General features: G+C 32.9%; 3 protein-coding genes across 4 annotated transcripts; 2 read left to right on the forward strand and 1 right to left on the reverse strand.

Moving 5' to 3' along the window:
• Positions 1-402: 402 nt before the first annotated feature.
• Positions 403-9,330, forward strand: LOC129247000 (protein TIPIN homolog). The gene is made up of 2 exons (XM_054885817.1): positions 403-1,456; positions 9,230-9,330. Exon 1 carries the CDS (start codon positions 491-493, stop codon positions 1,439-1,441), a length of 951 nt encoding a protein of 316 aa, XP_054741792.1. The 5' UTR covers positions 403-490; the 3' UTR covers positions 1,442-1,456; positions 9,230-9,330.
• Positions 1,625-11,618, reverse strand: LOC129246998 (protein SERAC1). 2 transcript variants are annotated; one of them, XM_054885814.1, is made up of 6 exons: positions 11,539-11,618; positions 9,416-10,408; positions 6,138-6,306; positions 4,952-6,011; positions 4,614-4,884; positions 1,625-2,865 (listed from the first exon to the last, which is right to left on the reverse strand). In XM_054885814.1, exons 2-6 carry the CDS (start codon positions 9,496-9,498, stop codon positions 2,022-2,024), a joined length of 2,427 nt encoding a protein of 808 aa, XP_054741789.1. In that variant the 5' UTR covers positions 9,499-10,408; positions 11,539-11,618; the 3' UTR covers positions 1,625-2,021. The 2 variants fall into 2 exon arrangements, with proteins under 2 accessions (XP_054741789.1, XP_054741788.1); XM_054885813.1 differs by lacking the exon at positions 11,539-11,618 and adding an exon at positions 10,531-10,568.
• Positions 11,619-11,639: 21 nt separating this feature from the next.
• LOC129246999 (sorting nexin-29) lies at positions 11,640-13,884 on the forward strand. The gene is made up of 3 exons (XM_054885815.1): positions 11,640-11,809; positions 11,919-12,247; positions 12,307-13,884. The coding sequence occupies exons 2-3, from the start codon at positions 11,932-11,934 to the stop codon at positions 13,641-13,643; spliced, it is 1,653 nt and encodes a 550-aa protein (XP_054741790.1). The 5' UTR covers positions 11,640-11,809; positions 11,919-11,931; the 3' UTR covers positions 13,644-13,884.
• Positions 13,885-22,479: the final 8,595 nt, after the last annotated feature.

Genomic DNA, 22,479 nt, shown 5'->3' on the forward strand with positions numbered 1-22,479 from the left:
TGCTACATATCAACAACGAGGTGGAACTCATTTCCTCAAAGGCAGGTTCTTTTTTATCGGAACAAATCTGATTTCAATTCGACAACGGACTGTAATTTCGGCAGCATTCCCCAAAAAATTATGGGGAACGTTTTGGGCAACAACAAAACATCAACGGGGGGATTCTGGGAGAGGGGTATTTAATCAAATAATATGGACACATGTAAAGGTATTAAAAGTTTACCAGTTTTGGGCCTTCTATAGTTTCCACTCTCCATTTCAGCTCTCTTTGTTATACGCAGTAATTCCTATTAAGTGACAAAAATGAATTTGGTATCAAAACACACGGGTCTCTCTTTACTAACAAGAAAAGTAGAGTGGTGAATTACATCCACTGCAATTATTTTACCACTGCTCAGTGATTGTTGTATTTGGCGCGTTTTAAAATATTCGGTTGAATAATTCTCTTGTTTTATGTTACAATTTAGTTATTGCTAATTTATAATTAATAATGAGCTCCATATATGGTGAAGATGTTGTCGAAGACATACTTAGTGGAAATTTGCATGAACTACCAAGCGACGAGGATGTGGGTAGGGAAGAAGTGTTTGGCCAAGAAGGCGAGACCGGCGATAACGCGGATGGCGATGGTGGCGAGGGTGGAGAAAATCAGGGCATTAAAGTGGAGCCAAAAAAGCGAACAGTACGTAATCCACGGCCCAAACTATCACTTGATACTTTGACAGGTCCGCGCGGCATACACACGATCGAAAATTATTTCAAGGATATACAATTCAAAGGCAAAGGGCACGAAAAGCGTGATCTGGATGAAGTGATGCGCCGTATGACGCATTGGGCGCATCGCATGTATCCAAACTACACATTTGACGATGTTTTAACAAATGTGGAACGCATTGGCAAGAAAAAATCTTTACAAGTGCATATGTCACGCTATCGCCTCGGCATGCTGGACAACTTAAAAAATACTGAAGATCAAGTGCACGATGAAGAGGAAGATGGCGCCGCAGTTGGTGAAGCAGCTGATGAACCCTTTGACGAATTTGATGCATTGTTAGGAGAACAAATTGCCATCTCTAAGTTGGCTCCACGTACGCCTTCGCACTACAGTAGTGGTGGTGGCGGTCATGTTGATGCGACATTCACTGGTGCCAGTAGCAGCACATTGCCAACACCCTCCTTTAATCGCGGCAATGCGGTTATGTCCACACCATATTCCAATAGGGAACCCGCAGGCAATACACTAAATGACAGCGACTTGGCTAGACCGCTGCCACCATCACAGCCTGCCTCTCCTGCGCCCAAATTGACAGCAGAGCAGATGGCTCGAATAGCTGAAAATCGACGTATTGCCTTGGAGCGTTTGAAAGCGAAAAAAGAACGTTTGCTGCAGCAGCAGAATACGGCTGATAGGGAAATAGTGCGGATTGAAGAAGAAACATGATATTTTGAAATGATAGTAAGTGTGTGAATGTGCTTGTCAGTAGCAGAAGAAAACAAATTACAATATCTGAATAGGATATTTATGGCGTAGTAAAATATTGTTTTTCTCTGTTTTAATAATAAATTTCAGTTTTATACATTTTTTACAAAGCATTCTTTATTTGAAGATTTCAATAAGGCACATTTTAACAAAAGACAATACTTTAATGTTTTCAAACATTTTTTATTTGACCAATTTTTCTTCAACGCTTATCTGAATTCCAATATCAAAATGACTCAATATTTAAGCTCTTAGACATCAATCACTAATTTTGGAAATAGTACAAAGTACAAACTTATAGACTAAAACTAGGAATATAAATAACAATAAAATTTGGTGTCAAGTCTATAAAATATTTGTATGTAAAATATTTTTTGATGAATGCATGCATGAATTTAAGTACAGCAGTTTTTGGAAAAATGAACGTGAAAATAACTTAGTGAGATGGGCTTAAATAATATTTTTTAGTATTGGCTTAATACTTTTATAAAACAACCAGTAGCTTAGCTAAAAATTGTCATCCCATTGGATTTTACCTATCTTACTTGCGCCTAGACTGTTCACAATGAGCATTTGGAATATTGATCGTGATTTGTGGCACTGACGAAAAAATGCTGCGCACTTTCTGCAATAAACTGCTGTCCGAATTTGCATCTGATACGCTTGTCGACGATGTTCTAACTGGCTCCACTTTGAATGCTGTGCCGGGTAGTGTTACCTTTTCAGATGGTCTATCATCTCTATTCACTGAGTCTTCGATTACCTTGAGGACACGTTGATATAGGAATGATTGGCGGAAAATTGGTTTCGAGAGGCTGAGATGATCATCTTTTAGCACGTAAAAGTCGCCGTAATCAATGCGCGCTGAATCTTCAGTGACAATGCGTAACGGGAATTTGAATGTTGTTAACATTGTAGGTGTACCTTCGGCGATGGTAACAACTTTAACATTGCGGAAGCAAGTGTGCAGACAAGCCATAAAGCGGCTATGCAAAGCAAGCAATTTCGGTGCTCCTTCCTCCATTTCTTTAACCTCAATGGAGGGGGAGATAATCATTTGCATGTGTTGTTTCCATTTGGCAATCGATGAGCCACGATGCGGTGTGCCCAGGAAGAGTATTGAAGATGTGTTGGCCGCAATTTGATTTACTTTCGGATCGGGATCGTCTACGGCTTTCATAAGCATTAGTTTTGTGAGTATGCCACCCATGGAATGTCCTATCCAAACAACAGGTCGCTCATTGCCAATATCGGATTTGGAGAGACGCTCGAGCAGTGATGTTGCACGTACATCGATTTGCCCCTGACCCTTCTCGCAGGGGCAGTATTTCGTGAAATTGGCTGACCATTCAGTGACCGCAGAGGTATAGTCGATGCCGATGATTCTGGAAAAAATATAGAAATAAAATTAGTTATCGGAATTTTAATCAATTTAATTTAATTTTTAATCAACTAGTAGGTGAAATTACTATCTGGTTTTGAGAAAAATTTTACATCTTTTTTTATTAATAATTCCTGATTTTTTTTATTAATTCCTAATTTTTTTTATTAATCCTAATTTTTTTATTAATTCCTAATTTTTTGTTTATTAGTTTCTAATTTTTTTATTAATTCCTAATTTTTTTTATTAATTCCTAATTTTTTTTATTAATTCCTAATTTTTTTTATTAATTCGTAATTTTTTTTATTAATTTCTAATTTTTTATATTAATTCCTAATTTTTTTTTATTAATTCCTATTTTTTTATTATTTCCTGATGCTTTTATTAACTCTTAATTTGTTTTATTAATTCATAGTTTTTTATTAATTCCTAATTCTTCTATTCATTCCTAATTTTTTTATTAATACCTATTTTTTTTTATTAATTCCTAATTTTTTTATTAATTCCTACATTTTTTTATTCATTCCTTATTTTTTTTATAATTCCTAATTTTTTTATTAATTCCTACTTTTTTTTAATAATTCTTAATTTTTTTATTAATTCCTATTTTTTTATTGATTCCCGATTTTTTTATTAATTACAAATTTTTTTATCAATTCTTATTTTTTTTTATTAATTCCTAATTTATTTTTAATTCCTAATTTTTTTTATTAATTCCTATTTTTTATTAATTCCTATTTTTTATAAATTCCTATTTTTTTATTAATTGCAATTTTTTTATTAATTCCTATTTTTTTATTAATTTCAATTTTTTTTATTAATTTCAATTTTTTTTTATTAATTCCTAATTTGTTTTATTAATTCATAATTTTTTTATTAACTCCTAATTTTGTTTTATTAGTTACTAATTTTTTTATTAATACCTGATTTTTTTCCTATTTTTTTTATTAATGCCTAATTTTTTTATTATTTCCTGATGCTTTTATTAATTCTTAATTTGTTTTATTAATTCATAATTTTTTATTAATTCCTAATTCTTTTATTCATTCCTAATTTTTTTATTAATACCTAATTTTTTTTATTAATTCCTGATTTTTTTATTAATTCCTAATTTTTTTTATTAATTCCTTATTTTTTTTTAATAATTCTTAATTTTTTATTAATTCCTTTTTTTTTTTTAATAATTCTTAATTTTTTTATTAATTCCTAATTTTTTTATTAATTCCCGATTTTTTTATTAATTACAAATTTTTTTATCAATTCTTATTTTTTTTATTAATTCCTAATTTTTTTTTAATTCATAATTTTTTTTATTAATTCCTACTTTTTATAAATTCTTAATTTTTTTATTAATTGCAATTTTTTTTTATTAATTCCTATTTTTTTTATTAATTTCAATTTTTTTTATTAATTCCTAATTTCTTTTATTAATTCCAATTTTTATTTTTATTAATTTCTAATTTGTTTTATTAATTCACAATTTCTTTATTAATTCCTAATTTTTTTATTAACTCCTAATTTTGTTTTATTAGTTACTAATTTTTTTATTAATACCTGATTTTTTTCCTATTTTTTTTTTATTAATTCCTAATTTTTTTATTAATTCCCAATTTTTTTATTTATACCTCTTTTTTTATTAATTCCTAATTTTTTTTATTAATTCCTTTTTTTTATAAATTCCTAATTTTTTTATTAATTCCTAATTTTTGTTTATTAATTCTTAATTTTTTTTATTAACATATTGTTACATACCTGGTATTAGGGTAATCATCCGGCAGCCACTCCATTGGCCAACAGTTGGTGTAGTCTTCACAGTTGTCTTGATTTTGCCATTCATTGCCCGGCACACTGAACTCGCCGCAACAGTTTTCTCCCGCTTTAAGTGGCACATCGGGGTGCACAACTTCCCAATCGGATTCTAGTTCGGCAGTATTTTGCAGTGTCTCCACAAGTTCCATTGTAGCAGCATCGCTTATCTCCAGCGCTTTGTTTTTTGTCTTCTGAGCAGCTTTCAGTATTGGATCTGTTTTCGACGAACAAAAGTATTATACATTTTTATAAAAAAAAATTTGAAATATTTTTACACTCACCAGTCGTTTGCTCTTTTTTCACGTCATTGCTTGCACCAGCATGACCAGCGCCATTCCCATTTCCATTCCCATTTTTAAACGCTTTACCACTGGCACGTTTTTGTTCGCCAATCAGAAAAACATCGTCCGTTTCGCTCGTGTAAAACGCATTCTTGCCATATAAACCCAATTCTATGGGGTTGCGGTCCTTCTGACGCCATGTAATAAAAACGCCACCCAATAAGCCGTGTATGAATATTATATCAGCCTTGGGCTTAGCGCGCGTGCGCAAACGTGGATGTAACGGATACACATTTGGTGGATATTGAACATGATTCGGATCGTCGTGATCCAAATTGGCCATCGTTTTTGCTGAGATCACCTGCAAACGCAAATCAGGACACTTCATCCAATCTGCCAGCGCGCCAATCCAGCCCGAAACGAAGAAATGTTCTACACTATCCTCCACAAGCGACATATTCGCCAACACCTTGCAGAGTGTTGAAAGCGTTTCATTATCATCCGCAAAAATCTTGCGCAATTCCATGATGTGTGTGAGGCCGCCCTCGTTGATGATCTGCTTTGCCACAGACTCATCCTTGGTGATGTGGTGTAAGAAGGAAATTATCTCCTTTAACATATCTGTATCCTGGACGGATAACGAACTCGCTTGGTCCTGTGTAAAGAACTCGTCAATGCCTTCGTGTGGATATTGTTGTGGAAAGTATTTGTTGAAAAAGTTATCGATGCATGAATTTGGTCGTAAACGTGCCAACATATCGTGAAAATCGGCTAGCACCAACTTGGGATTCTTAATACAGCCACGCATGTGAACAGGCACAAACCAACGTGAATCGGCACCGGAACGCGCCAACGATACTGCTGTGCGGGCATCGCAAATTTGTGCTAAATGACGAAAATCCCAGTCTTTCAAGTGATCGAAACAGGCTAATTGACGCACAGCTTTGAGGCGTTCATGTTGTGAACCCGTTTGTGCGATATTTAATAGACGCCAGGCGACGGAGTGCTTAACGGTTTTCCACCACTTTCCAATGGGGTTAATAATAACGTTGATCCATTTCTAAAAATATAAAGTAGTGGATAGTTTTTAAACATGATTTAATTCAATTCTAAAACATGTTTAATTCACAAAATCAATTCAATTCACACAGGCTTAGCAATTCTTTTTTTTTTTTTAATTATATACCTTATCTTCCTCTTCCTTTTGTTTCAATTTTCGCATAGACTCCTTGTAAATATGATATTTGATGTATATATAATCCGGACGCTTTTTGTCTGTCTCTGACGGAGCAGTATTCACCCATTTTGACAAATACTTCCGAATCCTTTGTCTTTCGAGCAAAACCAGGCCACAACTGAAAAAAGATAAAGAAGAGACATTTTTTTTTTTTTTTTCCTTACAAAATTTGGTTTTAGTGAATAATAAATAGAAACATAAACATAGCTGATTTTTAAGGTAATAACACATTTGATTAAATTTTTACGCTAAATCATTTTTATTGCATATTTCCGTAATTCAGGTTTGGGGTTTTCTTAAAATTTATTATATTTAACTTTGTGTTTTTCTAATGCTTTAATTTTACTTCAAAATTATAAAAACTATAATTCATAAATTGCAAAATATTTACAAATGAATAGGTAAAATAGCACTAAAATGCATATACATATGTATGTATGTATGATAATTAGGACTTCATTCCTACCATATGGAGTAGAGTAGCCTTGAAATGTTTTATAAATAACAAGTAAATGAATGATTCAAAAATAAAAATTGATAAAGCATATCAAAGCTGTACAAAGTCTTCTTTAGTCTGGCCGTTAATCTATAGACATAAATATGTATGTATGTATGTGCATTGTTTTATTTTCCCAAATATTTCTAGATGAACCCCCACACGTGTTAAACGTTTGCGAAATCGTGAGACCGACATGTTTTACTTCCAATCCAATTGATTTAAAAATATTTCAACGAAAAAAACACTGAACCGTATGTATGTATGTATGCATATGCCTTCGTACTCAAATATCGACCTCGTTCGACTCATACATATACTAGTTTTTTTTCTGATTTTCGTGAATATTTTCAATATACACATACATATGTTTGTATATTTAGTAAATAAACCAACCCAGAGATATGCGTCAGTGGTAATACATGACACTGCCAACCAACTCTTCAACACCTTAGTTTTGTCTCGTTTCAACAAAATCGCGTGTTTTTATACACGTTTGTTTTGTTATTATAGTTCTTTGACATTGTGTTACTGTACTTTGCTGTATCATGCTCCTATTGGCGAGAAATTATTTATCAGGTTTTAACAGCATCCACTCTCCCACACTTTTGTTGGAGTAGTGTGGCACAATAGTTTTCTTGGTATGCCTATAACATACATACATACTTGGTATGTAACAAATTGATTTGTTATTGTTTGTGATAGCATTTTGGTTGTCAGCTTTTTGGCTACGCTTTGTAAAACGTTTTGTTTTCGCGTATTTCCAAACCAAATGCGCAACAGTTTTTTCTAACAAATATCAACACAAACTATCATTAACCACTTATGTACATACATACATATGCATGTGTCGATGATCTTGTTTACGTCTGGATATGCAGTGCTTTTGCAATGCTGTCATTACGACTTTCTTTTATATACATATTTATCTTTGTTGCCTGCTCAATTGAATGTAAACAAGCTTGTTTACATTTACACATGCGCCGGTTTATTTGCAAAAATTACAACAATAATTTGACGTAATAAACAAATACAAATGTGCATTGGACGATGTGTTATTCTGTGCATCATTGCTTTATTTTTATATGAGAATAGCGGCATGAGTAAATACTTAGTATGTATGTATGTACATCCATAGGTAAATGTGGTTTTATCTATATGGCCTCGCGAGACGATCCAGCATGCTTGACTGAGCTTTGTGTGTGTTAGTGCAGTCGGGTGTCGTCGTGTCACACATACTTGTTGTCGGCTTTTGAATGATGAAAATCAAAAATTTTAGATATTAGCGTCAATCAGCCGACACGCACACATATAAAGTTCTTGTCAAACAATGCTTGTCCGTCACCAGAGGCCAATACACATATGCATGCATTGCAATTCGGTGCCAGCTAAAAAATAGTTGGTGCACTAAAGTATAATATTATGTACGTATATTCACATGTACATATGTATCTGCTATCGTAGCAGATCATACGATGCTGCCACACACGGAAGCGCTAAATCGTGTTATTTACGTACATACATACATATGTACATTTAATTTATTATTTGGGAATGCCATCTACATTTTTTAGGTGTCGATATTTAAAAAATTCATGCACGTGTTTAAAAAATATAATAAAATTATATATGTACATATGACTTAAAATTATAACCGCTGCTTTTTTTGCATTACGTGAAAGCGTCTATATTACATAACTACACATTTCGACGAATACTTGTTGATAAACAAAAACGTGTTTTTATTGCCAATAAATTGTTTTGATCTTATTTGCACACTCGAATTATATATAAAAACAAAATATTTGTTCTTATAAAATTCAAAGTGGGTGTGCTCATGTAAGTACAGTAAGAAACAAAAACATATCTACTATTTACATTGTATGTATGTTTGTGAATTTTGTCGAATGACGAGCCCCCCACAAGCTGTTTGTTTTTTATTTTATGATGTCAGTGTCGTACTGTAGGTAAATAAGTGAAATGTAAAATGTATGTACATATGTATGTATGAATGCGTGTATGTAAGTTGTGATGATTAATACGGGTGGTTCGAGTTATCATGTGTTGTGGAAATTGCTCATCTGATTTAATCAAGTAAACACACGTATGTAACACATGCACATAAAATATACATATGTGCATATATGCATGTATGTTTTTCACAACAAAATAGTTTTAAAAAATTAAGTTCTACCATGAAAGGGAAATTGGTACAAATGTTTGTATTTATTGGAAATAGCTAATATTTTCATATTTTTCTACTCAATAGAATATAATGAGAAGCTAGAACGACATTTATTAAAAAAAAAACTTTTACGATCTTCTACGAAACCTTTTTGGAAGAAAAATTATCCTATTTCTGTGCAATATTCGTTTGGAAATATGCATTTATCAATAAAATTAGTGATACTGTTGATTAATAAACTTTGAAAATAGATTAAAAATAGTTTAGTTTTTCAGATTTCTTATTTTTAATATAAGTATTTATAATCAAAATATTTAGTTAGTATATTTAATTTTGTATTGTTTTTTTTTTTTTTTGTAGGCTTTAAAGGACCTGCTCCTGAATTCTAAACTAAGTCATTTTGAAACACTATTCAGTTTGTATGCCCTCGATTGAGCAATAAAATTTGTATTTAAATATACACATTCCATATGTACATATACATATGTATACGCATATATGTATGTATGTATACACTCTTATAAGTTCTCCAAGTATTGTACTTACGTTGTCAGAATACCAACTCCACCCAAAGTTTTGGGGTAACGTCTCAATGTATTTTTAAAACCGCCCAACGAAACTTTTGACATTTTTTAACAATTCTGTTTGTATGTATGTATGTATATTTTTCGCTTTTATTTTTTATTTTTTAACTCAATTATTTAATGATTATTTATTTTTTTACTTTAAGAGAAAATAAATCAAGACACACTTCTTTTTTCACACCAGCACACGCGTTGAAAACGCCTGATTTTTAATACTATATAGCAAAACTTTGTATGTTTGTATAATTGTGCGACTGCTAACAAAAGTCACCAGTTGGACGACACTTTGGGTGTGGGAGCAGTGCGCCGCAGTTGGCAAAGCAATGACGACGAACACGTCAGCGACCGTTTATTTAGTTCCTCGGTTCGTTTCTTTATTTTTTTCTTCTAGTTTTGGTGATGCGATTATCTTAAAATATCTGCACTCAAATGATTTTATTCATTGACCATTCATAGTTACACATCAATTACTTATTATTTATGCAATTGTCTATAATTTACTTCACAAAAAGAAAAACGTCTGCACGCCCTTTTTCGCGTATGTTCTCGTGGTTTGTGCTGGAACTTTCAATTAAGTTTTGTTTATTCACTTTATTTGTGCTGCCATTTTCATTTAGTATTGCTTCTGTACTACTTCTGCTGAATGTTTATGCTTGTAATAGTTGTTATAATTGTTTATTGGTTTATTTTGTCCTTGTAGAACTTATCACTTCGAATTTCTATTATTGAATGAACCGTCAGTGAAAATTGCTTGCAAGAAATACTAAATTTTGGTCGTATCTAAAGCGTGTTGTTATTGCAATTGTTGGCTTGTTGTTTTTTTGCGACTTTCACATATTTGTTATTCTCGCCTGATTTGTTTTTCACTTGCTTTTCGCTGACGTTTATATTTTTATTATTGTAGCTTTGTTATTATTTATCCCGCAGATGGAAAGAAAGAAGGAAAATCGTTGCACTGTAAAAAAAATTTAAGGATTTGTGTGCTGGAAAAAAAATTATAAAATATAATAAAAAAGGTAAATAAAATTTCATTGTTTAATAGCGGACCAATTACTCCTAACAAAATACTGTTCGCACATTTGATTTTCTTGAAGGTGCACGTTTTGGTAATTATTTACTTTGTGGGGCATCAAAAAAAATATCGAGGTGGTACCAAACGATGCGTCTTAACCCCAGCTTCAATAATATGCAAATTGATTTCTTTCACCGTTCAAAATTTAATTTTCTATGCAATGCTGCTTCACAAGCGAATATATTTTAACTATTTTTGCTACGAAAACTTGGTAAATACTGACAAAAATATAAAAAATTTATAAAAATATCAAATATTATGGATTATATGCCCATTTATCAGTATTAGAATTTTTTGTATTTTGATTGTCTCCATTTTCAATTTATTAATTTTGATTTTTTCAAAAGACTTGTGTGCATAAGGGCACTTTTCGTGAAGATAGGGGGAAAACTTTGATAGACAAATCACTTATTAATTATTATTAACTGAATAGTAAATTTCAAGGCGCATACATTAAAGGTGCTAGCACTAGAGCAACAATATTTTGTACGTTTGATTGTCAAAGAAAAGTATTGGCAAATTAGAAAACTGGGTCATGTCGTCCGAATGGATACAAACGCACCGGCTGTACCAGCTGGTGATAGCAAAGGAAGAGGAAGGCCACTTTTGCGTTGGAAATATCAGGTGGAGAAGGACTTGGCTTCACTTGGTTTGTCCAACTGGCGCCGGTTAGCACGAGAAAGAAACAATTGGCGCGCTTTGTTAAATTCCGTAGAAAACACAAAATGAATCCGTCTTGTTTCATTCTGGGGTGAAAGCCACTTGGACTGGGTGAAAAAAAAAAACAAATCAGCTGATTTACCAATACCAAATTAAATAGATTCGCCTTAATGCATTTTTTTTAATATAATAATTTTAGCAAAACAAATATTAAACTCACCTTTCCCATGTGCTTTCTTGGAATTCTTCTAGTATATCTCCTAAGCCTTAGCTGACTGAGAAACTTGGAAGTTATTAGCCGATAATATCTACTGAAAAATTAGTCGAACAAACATATTTTCTTCGCTATTCACCTTTTAGGAAATTGTTTCAGCTTGATCACCCTGCAATAACTTTCGTTTTCTCTCTCTTCTCCAATCAGCTGTTGCGTGACATCAATTATTTTGGTAAAAATAAGTACAAAGTAAAGGTAATCTCGCGAAATAAAAACATATTTTTTTGCACCACCAAAAACATTTTCTTTACATTCTACCTCTTACGAAGCGAAAATATTTACAATTGTTTAGCTACGCTATAGATTTTGGCGGGTACTTAACTGAATAATAGCGTACAGACGGCGCCTAGGTGAGAGTTCAGATAATTGATTGTTGATTATAAAATCGCAATTTGAATGAAAAAATAGGCGTAGCTGCTTAGATTATTAAAGTTCCGACTAATATTATAAGACTTTCAGCTTGAGGCTGAGCATGCCAGACAGTTTGATGAGTCAATCAGAGCGTTCTTCTGTGACGCCACCTAAGTTGAGTGTAGCTGGATCAACATTTGGAGGAAGCACTTTTTGGCAACGCAGAGAAGATATTTTTAAACGTCTACAACAGAGTGCAGAAAAATGTATATTACATTTTAGTGGACGCAAAGAATTGGCTACGGAAAAGGATGACAATGTTGCGGAGTTATGTGAGGCGTTGGAAGATACGTTCTCCTATGGATTGAAGCAGCATCATTCGGTAGTTACGGTAACAGCGGCTAGTTTGTTCCAAAACATGCACGAGATTGTGACTGGTAACGAAAAATATTTACGCAAATAAACTTACCTTGTTGATTATTTTTTTTTTTAACAGGCAGCAGTTCGAGTCAAAATGAAAACAATGGTGATGTCACATTTTGGGACTTTTGCCAAACACATTTAACGCCACATGAACGCGAACGCTACGTACAACTCAAACATGTCTGGACAAAATGCGGACTTGGCAAGGCATTCATACGAGCTACACTGAATGAGAATTCGTTGCAGCGATATTTGCTAACATGGCTGGATGCAGAAGATGATTTGCGTCGCTATTACACGCAGTGGTCGCTGCTGTTGGATGTTACTGCCAGTAAAGAATTGCCACGAATTGTAGGCTCATTACATGATGTGCTTTTCGCGCTTACCGTAAACTCTACCGAATTGAATGCACCAACACGCATTACGCCATTGTTACCTAATAAAGAAGAACCACTTATTTATGCGCCAACACCTACACCAGTTGCTGGCGGACGAAATAAACGCAAATCCAATCCTGTGGAGCGTCCAATTGCAACTTCCAATTCGACAGAAGATTTGTTGAAGGCAATAAAAGAGGTAACTGAAGTGGGAGCACAGAAAACAGCTGTGGACACATTTGAGGCAATGATAGAGTTTCCAGTACAGGAAGACGTTGACGAAACGCCACCGGATCCGATAGAACCCGAATTGGCATTTCTAAAAGAGCCTTTACCTGACATTTATACACTTGCCGAAACGCAACTCGAACAGCAAACTTCTTCAGCCGCAAGCACTACCTCATTGGATAACGTCGTCAATAGTGGCAAAGTATCAAGCACAATGGGCGAGTATGAAGATAAGAGCGACACCTCATCACAATATAGCAAATCGTCTTCTGCTAATTGCACAGTTAATCATGCTGCTATGGAGGAAAAATTGCGTGAAATGGAAGAGCGCTGCACGCTATTAGAGACACGTGTTGCACAGCTGACACGCGAGAATCGTCAACTTGTGCGTCGTTTAACACAAAACTTCAATGGACTTGCCATTGACCCCTCAGCCTCATTGGCTACGAACTTTCTTATCACCATTCCAACGGCAGAGCTGAAGAAGACCAAACACGGCACATCGTACTACGCCTATGAGATACACATTACAATGCGGCAAAACTTAGAACATTGGTCACTATTGCGACGCTATCGCGACTTCCACAAATTACACAAATCACTGCTACATACACATCCTTCCGTGTCGTCGGTTGACTTTCCGCCAAAAAAACATTTCGGCAATATGAACATGGCGTTTGTCGAGGAGCGCCGTCAGCAGCTGCAGATTTATTTGTTAAATGTGGCGGAAGCGTTGCCACAAGTGGAGGCTTGCAAATCGAAAGCGGAATTGCAGCGGGTATTCCCCTTTCTGCGGGAACGGTAACGCGGTTGATTGTTGCTCAACAGAGGTTGCGTGTAATAGTATTAAATTGTTATTCCCCGAAGCGTTAGTTGTGAATAGCGAATTTTCTCCTTGCATATGAACGTCGAATCGTTTTTGTTACATTTTTTGATATTATAAAAATATGTATGCTCATTTTACTAAGTTCAAGAAGGGTTGGTGTCGAAATTCTGTCTGTACAAAATTCTAAAAACAAAATTCTGCTTTTTAAAATTCTGCTTTTTTTAAAGTTCTGCTTTCACAATTCTGTATTACAAAATTCTGTATTAAAATACAATGTTAACAATGTTAAAGAGGTAATGTAATTATTTAATTTATTATTATTATTATTTTTTATTATTATTCGAGATATTAAATAAAAAATAATAATAATAATTTTTTCTTCAGTTTCGATAGAATCCACAGTATTTTTGCGTAGAACTTCTTTTCGCGTGGGCGGCCTTCGGCCGTGCTTCAAAAAAATAACCCTCATCAGTCCAACTCCGACTACGCAATCCACAGTATTTTTGCGTAGAACTCTTCTAAAAAAAAACGAACAGCTGCGAAGAATTATTAAAAAAAGAAATGAATTAAGTCACACTACATATTTAAAAAGAATTGCAAAAAATATTGTAATTGGCTAAACTAAAATATTGTTATCGCTTAAACATACCTATATGTATATTTATGTTTATTTTGTTACTTCTTGTATGACGAAAATCACAAAACTTGAATAAAGCAGAATTTTTCGCATTAAACATGCAGAATTTTGAAAAAGCAGAATTTTAGAAAGCAGAATTTTAGAAAGCAGAATTTTAAAAAGCAGAATTTTAGAAAGCAGAATTTTAAAAAAGCAGAATTTTTTTGCAATTTACAGAATTTTGTCATCCAGAATTTTGTAAAACAGAGACACGCTCCCGTTAAAGAATTATAATAAACTATACATTTGTTTGTTTATTAAAAATTTGTAGTTGGTAATGATTGCTAGTTAAAATTAAGTAAATGCTTTCTGAAAAAGAAAATCGTAAAAGATATTTTACACAAATTAACCAAAGCTTAAAAATAGAAGGACTTGGTCTGGTATACATATTTGGGTGGTACTTTATAAAACTATGCCGTTGGTAAGCTATTCTACAATTTATCAAACAGTGATTCGTGTAACAGAAATTTGAAGCTTTAAAACCTATTTACCTATCTACGTACCCTATACCTACTTATGGATCGCGATGCTTATTGATTCATTTGAAATCATTGCAGAAAAGGCGAATAATTTTACCCTTGTCTTTCATTTTTGATTGGATCAACAGCACCGCGGGTTGATTGTCCGGTGCTTCTTGAGAACATTTTCTTTAATATTCCGGCCAGAGCTCTTCGTAGTTCGGAGTTAATCTATGTTGCTCTCTGAAAATCTCTTTATGCTCGAATTGCTCCTATTACTAGAACCTTAAATGAGTTTAATAAAATCTTTAAATTTGTTGAGATAGATTTTTCATTTTCAAAAGATCGCCTATAGGAATATTTGGATAGTTTAATTGTACTTCCTTTTTTTAATGCCTATTAACCTAAAAAAATTCATTTTCATTAGCTTAAAAAATAAATAAAATTTTGTCTGTAGACTCAGGTCCTTGAGCTCTGCAAACTCAAATAATCGCACTAAAATCTGGCAGATTCATCCACACCGGTAAAAAAGAATAAATAATTGGCGCTTAAACTTCTGTTAGGTGCTTAGCCAAGCTCCTCCTCTTATTTTTGGCGTGCGTTTTGTTGTTGTGCCACAAATGGAGGGACCTAGAATTTTAAGCCAACTCCGCACCGCAAAGGGCGACCGATATTAGAAAAAACTTTTTGAAGTGAAAACTTCTTTAGAATCGTTGGGAGTGATTTGAGAAAAAGTGAAACGAAAAAAGCGACACTCATGGCTACGAATATTACAGATACACGTAGCGACGAACTCAATAACTTTTAGGCCAGCGCCGACAGCATGGCGCGATGGCCGAGCGGCTAGCAATGTGAGCTTCCGATCCAAAATCCTTGGTTCGAATCACAAGAAAAAAAATTTTTTTTTTATTATTTTATTTTATTTTATTTTATGATATGTTTATGAGGAGCTTTTTTTCATGGCAGAAATACACTCGGTGTTTTGCCATTGCCTGCTGAGGGGTGAGCGCTATTAGAAAAATAGTTTTCCTTAATTTTGGTGTTTTCACCGAGATTCGAACTGACGTTCTCTCTGTGAATTCTGAATAGTAGTCACGCACCAACCCATTCGGCTACGGCGTTCGTTTAATTTTACTGATGCAAAAATGAGGAAAAATATATGAATAAAGTTTGCTTACTGTTTACACATTTTCCAAAGGTGACGGAGAACCAAAAAGAAAGTCGATTTTCAAACAAATACGAGTGCATATGTGTAATTGTGTTAGAGTTTCGGTCACGCCCCAGCAAAACCTGCGTGCATATGTATGTGTTTGTAACATTCAAAAAAATGTAATTGTGTTAGAGTTTCGGTCACGCAGGTTTTGCTGGGGACGCTCATAATAGCAACCGCGTGTGTATTTTTATATTCGTAAATATTTTCATTTTTAAATATTTACCGCAATTATGCCGAAAAATAATGCAGAAAAGTGTCGTGAATATCGACAGAAAAAAAAATCAATAAATAGCATCACGGAACTCATTCACGAAAATTTAATAAAGTATACACCAGAAGTATCGCGGATACTTAGAAAAGATTACAATAAAGTTCCAATGATTTTAAGTGGCGATTTTAACGTAAATTTTGCATTGGACACAGCGGTTCCTTTAATTGACGTTCTCAATACAACATTCAATTTAAAAATGTGTAACAATCGCACTGAATCGACAACACGATCAAAAACAACCATTGACGCGGTATTTCAAAGATATGTTGACAACATCGAAACCAAAGCATTTGTATCATATTTTAGCTATCATAAGCCACTCGTATCATTTGTTGAAATTGAAAACATTGAGGATGAATAATAATAAAATGAAGAAAATAAAATATGAACTTTATAGCAATATTATAATGAACCTATAATTATCCCGCTCCTAATGCTGCTTTCGTCTCATTCTCTCTCAGTTTGTTTTACGGAAGGTTTCACTTCTATCGCGTCTAACCGTTAGACTGGTATTTTTTTTTCTTGCGACTCTGCCATTGAAGTTGTTTTTTCTTAGAACTAATCGCAAAGTATCTGGATTGCAGTCAATTTCAAGATGTTCTTTAACTTGTGTTGTAAGTTTTGGAGCACTTAAATGAGGATTTGCTCTGGCTTGGTTTACTATCCACCGCTCGTCAGCGCCGTAAAAAGCTTTGGCCGTCCTGTTTTCACTTTGTTTTCTACAGATTTTGTTTCTTTAAAGCGTTTTATGGTGTTATATACAGTTGATCGCGGTCGATTTACAAGTTTACCAATTTCACGCATGGTTTTTCCATTTTTATGTTGCTCAATAATTATTTTTCGCACTTCTACCGAAGTTTGGCCACGTTGTCGACTCATTTTACAAAAAAGAAAAAAGAAAATGCGTACTTGACACAATTTACTTCCAAAACTGTCGATCGTTCCTCAATTAACTGTATATAATTTAAAAAATGGGATTCGCCCATTTAAACTGTCAGAAATTACGAAGTGATGCCAGATGTCCGAGTTCTTTTTTGGATTCACGCTCCTCATTTTGAAAGTTTTTTGTTATTGTAAAAGAAGTGCACACGACTTATCTTACGTTTTTGTTATTTCTTAAATTAGATAAATAAAGCATTTAGAAATCGAAAAATATTGTTCAAATTGCCTTTATTTTAGCAGTGTTTTTTATACAAAGTTTTAACTAAGGGTTGTCCGAGTTCTTTATTGAGCCACTGTAGGTCGTATCCACGCAATGGATTTATGATAGTCGCGGAATCCATCTGGCCGCTTGCTGACAAAAACTGTTATGATTGCTGAGTTATAGTAAGTGCCGAAAGGTTCACAGTATTTTTAGTACCACAAAGTCAGCGAACAACTCATGTACGGCTGACGGTTAGAAGTCACTCTAAAGGTTTTCAATATGCCTTTTCGCATGGTGCGTCTTATAACGTATTTTCAAATATTAACACATTTGTTTGCAAATAATAAAACCAACACATAAATACATACATACACACAAATCTCATCGCATGCAATACTTCACACTGGTGACCAAATAAAACAAGACAATTTTACTTATGCTTACACAAAAATAGGTTGTAAACCAATTTATTACAAAAATTTAATACACATAGTTTTTGATAGCATTAAAAAAATTTATATACGAGAGAAAAAAGCAAAATTCCAAAACAAACTTCTGAGATGCAAATCTATCTAAATATAAATTTATCAAAGTGTATAACAATAATGCTGCCGGATTTCAGATTATACAGCAATGCTCTAATGGTTTACAACTGTAGGGTGGGAAAGGACTTATTTACGGATTTCTAGTTACATGTACATACATATTTACTTTGAACATATCTGCATAAATTAAGTGACGACACGGGGGAATTACATGCATAAATATATAATAAATATGTGTTTACGTTATACATAAAAAAGCAACAAAACAAATATTAGTTACATACATCTGTACGTATTTTCAGAAGATCAAATTAAACTAACTCATGTGCGTGTGTGTATATGTGTATAACTAATTACTTAGCACTATGAAACAAACGAGAATTTGCTGACTAATGCTACGTTGCATGAAAACAATGCAAATACACAGTGTATAACCACATATTTGCATTCTAGCTTTGTTTGACGCTTTGGATGTAAACATTGCAGTTAACAAAAAAAAAAATTTTTTTCTAAAAAGAAAAAAGTGTTTGTAATTAAGTTTCAGTGTTTTTAAATTGAAAAAAATATATATGGTTTTTGGTTTTTAGTACATTTCTTCATTTTATTTAAGTGAATTACTAATTATTACATATTTTGTTTCTCTTTTTGTGTTGTTTTTTTAATTCTACTTTCACTTATTGCTGTTTTGAAATTACAAACCATTGCTAAAACGTCAGAGCTCACTCTGCACTGCGGCGATCGTCAGGAATGGCGGCATAGAATACGTCGAATTTTTTTTATTGGTTGCTACGATTTTTTTACGAACTTTACTTAATTTAGAAAGCCGGTTTGAAGGAATCGGAGCAAACTAAAGCTTACAAAAAAAAAAAAAAAACTACGTATAAATGCATTGATTTTCGTAAATGTGTAACTTTCGTATAAAAAACTTCGAAAAATCTAATAAAAGCGGCTATTACACCGTAACTCACGTTTCTTCTCGACACTCAGGTGCACGTTCAAGGAAAAAACCGCAACTATGTACGGTTAAGGCAAAGATGCTAGATTTACACGACTAAGGACGATCACTCCGACAGCATTTAGCAAATCCTTTTGTTGTATGCCTCATGCAAAAATAATAATTGTTGCACATTTGACTACAAGAAAATCGGTTTCGATACCTAATCGAGTTCAAAGCGCATTAAAATGATGTAAAAATGTAGATAACCAAAATGCTTTGAAATCATTAAGAATTTGCTGAACTTTAGTGAACACAAATATTACTGCTATTTCGGACATACATATTTCGATTAAAAAAAAAATGTATTCAATTAAATGCGGCCAGGTTAGTATAGCTACCAAGGGTCAATGAGAGTCAGCGTTCACAGAGCTAACAACAAAAGCGAACATTTTTTCTAAGCATAAGCTGCGCTCTTCACCATTTATAAATTTCAAGTGCACCGTATTGCTTTCCTTTATGCCGTAATGTTGTTTTGCTTTATCAAATTAAAATTTTTCAATAATTCAAATCTTACTCAAAGCGAAATTTTTTTCAATACTGCTTGTACCGTTCAAAAATATTTAATAAAAGGCCATTTTAATGCAGTGTCATTAGCCGAGTTGAATTCAACGAGCGATTCAGCCATTTTTATACGAGTGCCATATTTTGGCATTCGCACGACATTCGCTTCTATGCTAATCGAACATCATCATAAATTCTTAAGGGGGGGGTAAGGGATAAAAATCGATTTTTTTTTTTGCATGTTATTGTAGTAAAACATTTCAAAAATACCGTGTTAAAATTTTAAGTCAATCCGAGCAAAACTTTTTAAGTTATAGAGCATAAAGCCGAGCCGCCTCAAACATCTGCCGAGACGCAGCAGTTGCGCGCGTAGTCCGTTACAAACTTTAAGGGGGTGGTAGGGTTTAGCGCTAAAAAAAAAAAACATTTTTTTTTTGAATTTTTTACAGAAATATGGCTTAAGATACTTTAATAAAATCAGTTGCATGTTATTGTACATCTTTTCAGTAAGTTTTTAAAAAATATTAATAATAAAATATTGACAAATAAGCCCAGACAGAGTTTTTTTGGAGATATGTTTTTCGAGAGGTGCTCGGCGGTGCCAATCGGCATACGTCGTAGAATCATCTGAAACCAAAAAAGTCGAATTTTTCAGTTAAAGTATGACGTAATGCTCCCCCCCACATGAATAATTTTTTTTTTTTTTCATTTTTGTAGTTTTGGTGGCAAAAAAACGTAAAACGAGCATTTTTGGCGAAAAATTTCGTCATATTTGTAAGTGAAAAACAACCTTAAAAAAAAAAAAATAAAAAAAAAAAACAGTGGGGGGGAGGTATTTTTAATTTAGAAAACGTGTGGCAAATTCGAAAAGAATCGGTTGAATAGTTTCGGAGTTGTGATTGGCACCGACTTTTAAGAAGTCGTTTCGGGAAAAACGCATTTGAAAAAATGACTCTGAAAAATTATTTATGCTCCGCATTCGAGGTAGAGTGCCTACAAAGGCTATAACTTTGAGAGTTCTGCTCCGATCCACTTAAAATTTTGACACAACATTCTTGAAATGATTTACTATAAGATGAGTGAAGAAAAAAATTTTCGATTTTCGAAATTTAAAAGTAATTGTATTTTATATTTTTTAAATTTGACTCTTTAAGGGGTAAAAATTTGCTCAAATATATGCAGCGAGGGGCAAAAAATTTATAATATAATCATTCCCATGGCAGGCGGTTCTACGTTACCGGAATGACTCGGGGTTTTCCCGACCAAGGGCTGCCACCCCAGTAACATAATTTTATGCCTATTACGTAATATTTTTCATCTTTTTTGTACGTACTCTTCACATCTCGTTCTAAATTGAGTTAGTCCGCAAAATGTGACATTTTTTCTAGCTGCTACAATTAACTAGCAATTTTTAAATCATATACAACATTTTTTCTGAAAATTTTAAGTCGTTCATTTTCCTAATCTGTCACTAATGTTTGAATTCTTTGCAAAAAAATTTTCCATTTTTTCAGTCGTCGCCGCAGTGTTAATGATCATGATTTTGTTGGAAATTTTCACCTCCTTTCGATTTCACGTTAAAAACTTTTAAACAATCACTTCATTTCATTTGATTTTGCTTCATTAAATTTTTTTTTTTTTTTGTCAAAATTAAAATACTAATGTATATTATTTAAATTCTTAAGATTACTTAATTATAAAAATTAGCATTTAATAATAATTGCATGTATTATATATAAATAGAAAACAAAGCAATGCTAAAATTAAATTATTGTTTATATGCCAACATACATATTTACTTATGTAAGTCATATGTATAATTTTACAATATTATTCAGATATATGTATGTGTATGTGTGTAAGTGTACGTACCCACACGTCTGTGTTAATACATACCGATCTTGATTGATAACAGTTGTTGTTTTTTATTTACTATTAAAAAGTTATATAACTAAGCGGATAATCTTGCGCATCTTACATATTTGTTGTTTTTTTATTTATCTTTTACGCTTAAATAATGCTTTAATTAGTAAACAGATGGTAAAATAGTAAAAGCAGGCTAGGCTTTACTAATAAATTTATATATATGTGCATACATATGTACATACATACGTACATATGCACGCGCTTGCATCTGTATATTGAATAAAATACACGTTACGCTTATTTTTAACAATAAATATGTGGGACCACTAACTCTAATCAAATTGTATATATTTACATAAGTATTTATTAATTGCAAAAAGTGTAAGAAAACGATTTGTGCTTGGTGTTATTGTTTTTTTTTTGTTTTTGTTTTTTTTTGCGAGATTTTGTATACACTACTGCTTTTTTCGTATATATTTGCTCTTACTTTTTTTGTTTTTGATTTAAAATAATTTGGATTCCAACTAATCTTCGAAGGTATTAATTTTTACCACTGCAAGTGAATTTGTTTTTTTTTTTTTGATATACATCAGCACAAAATCGGAACAGTATTGTAATTTGCATTGAAAGCATGCGCATGTGTATATAGTTAAAGTAAATGCCATAAACCGTAAGCCGATAAAAAATGTATTTAGTTATATATATGTAGGTATGTAGTATGTACAGTTGTAAAAGAAAAGGAAAAATAAACACAAGCGATCGCTTAGAGAAAGCATAATATATAATAAAAAATAAAAATATCTTAGAAATACATTTTAAGCCACATCCGAATATTTATTATTATTTTTTCTATAATTTTAAATAGCCTGCTTTCGCTCTACGAAAATGCATTGCAACTATAATTCTGCAGTCAACGCTTTTTGACATATCAGCAAAGGAGAGAAAATAAAACGGTATGATCTACGGTGATCTATACACTGGTCGTAAAAAAACATTTGTTAAATACTAAAATGATTTGAAATTGCTTAAAGGGGGGGGGGGGGGGGGGGGTAAGGGATAAAAATCGATTTTTTTTTTGCATGTTATTGTAGTAAAACATTTCAAAAATACCGTGTTAAAATTTTAAGTCAATCCGAGCAAAACT

The sequence above is a fragment of the Anastrepha obliqua genome, chromosome 5, assembly GCF_027943255.1.
Source record: "Anastrepha obliqua isolate idAnaObli1 chromosome 5, idAnaObli1_1.0, whole genome shotgun sequence".
NCBI lineage: Eukaryota > Metazoa > Arthropoda > Insecta > Diptera > Tephritidae > Anastrepha > Anastrepha obliqua.

Bases quoted from the DNA above. Each gene is read 5' to 3' on its own strand.
- LOC129246998 (XM_054885814.1), bottom strand. From the start codon at position 9,498: ATGTCAAAAGTTTCGTTGGGCGGTTTTAAAAATACATTGAGACGTTAC. The intron at 6,307-9,415 runs GTAAGTACAATA...ATCTTTTTTCAG, and splicing joins GGAGTTGGTATTCTGACAAC to TTGTGGCCTGGTTTTGCTCG. The intron at 6,012-6,137 runs GTATATAATTAA...TTATATTTTTAG, and splicing joins AAAAGGAAGAGGAAGATAAG to AAATGGATCAACGTTATTAT.
- LOC129246999 (XM_054885815.1), top strand. From the start codon at position 11,932: ATGCCAGACAGTTTGATGAGTCAATCAGAGCGTTCTTCTGTGACGCCA. The intron at 12,248-12,306 runs GTAACGAAAAAT...TTTTTTTAACAG, and splicing joins CATGCACGAGATTGTGACTG to GCAGCAGTTCGAGTCAAAAT.
- LOC129247000 (XM_054885817.1), top strand. From the start codon at position 491: ATGAGCTCCATATATGGTGAAGATGTTGTCGAAGACATACTTAGTGGA.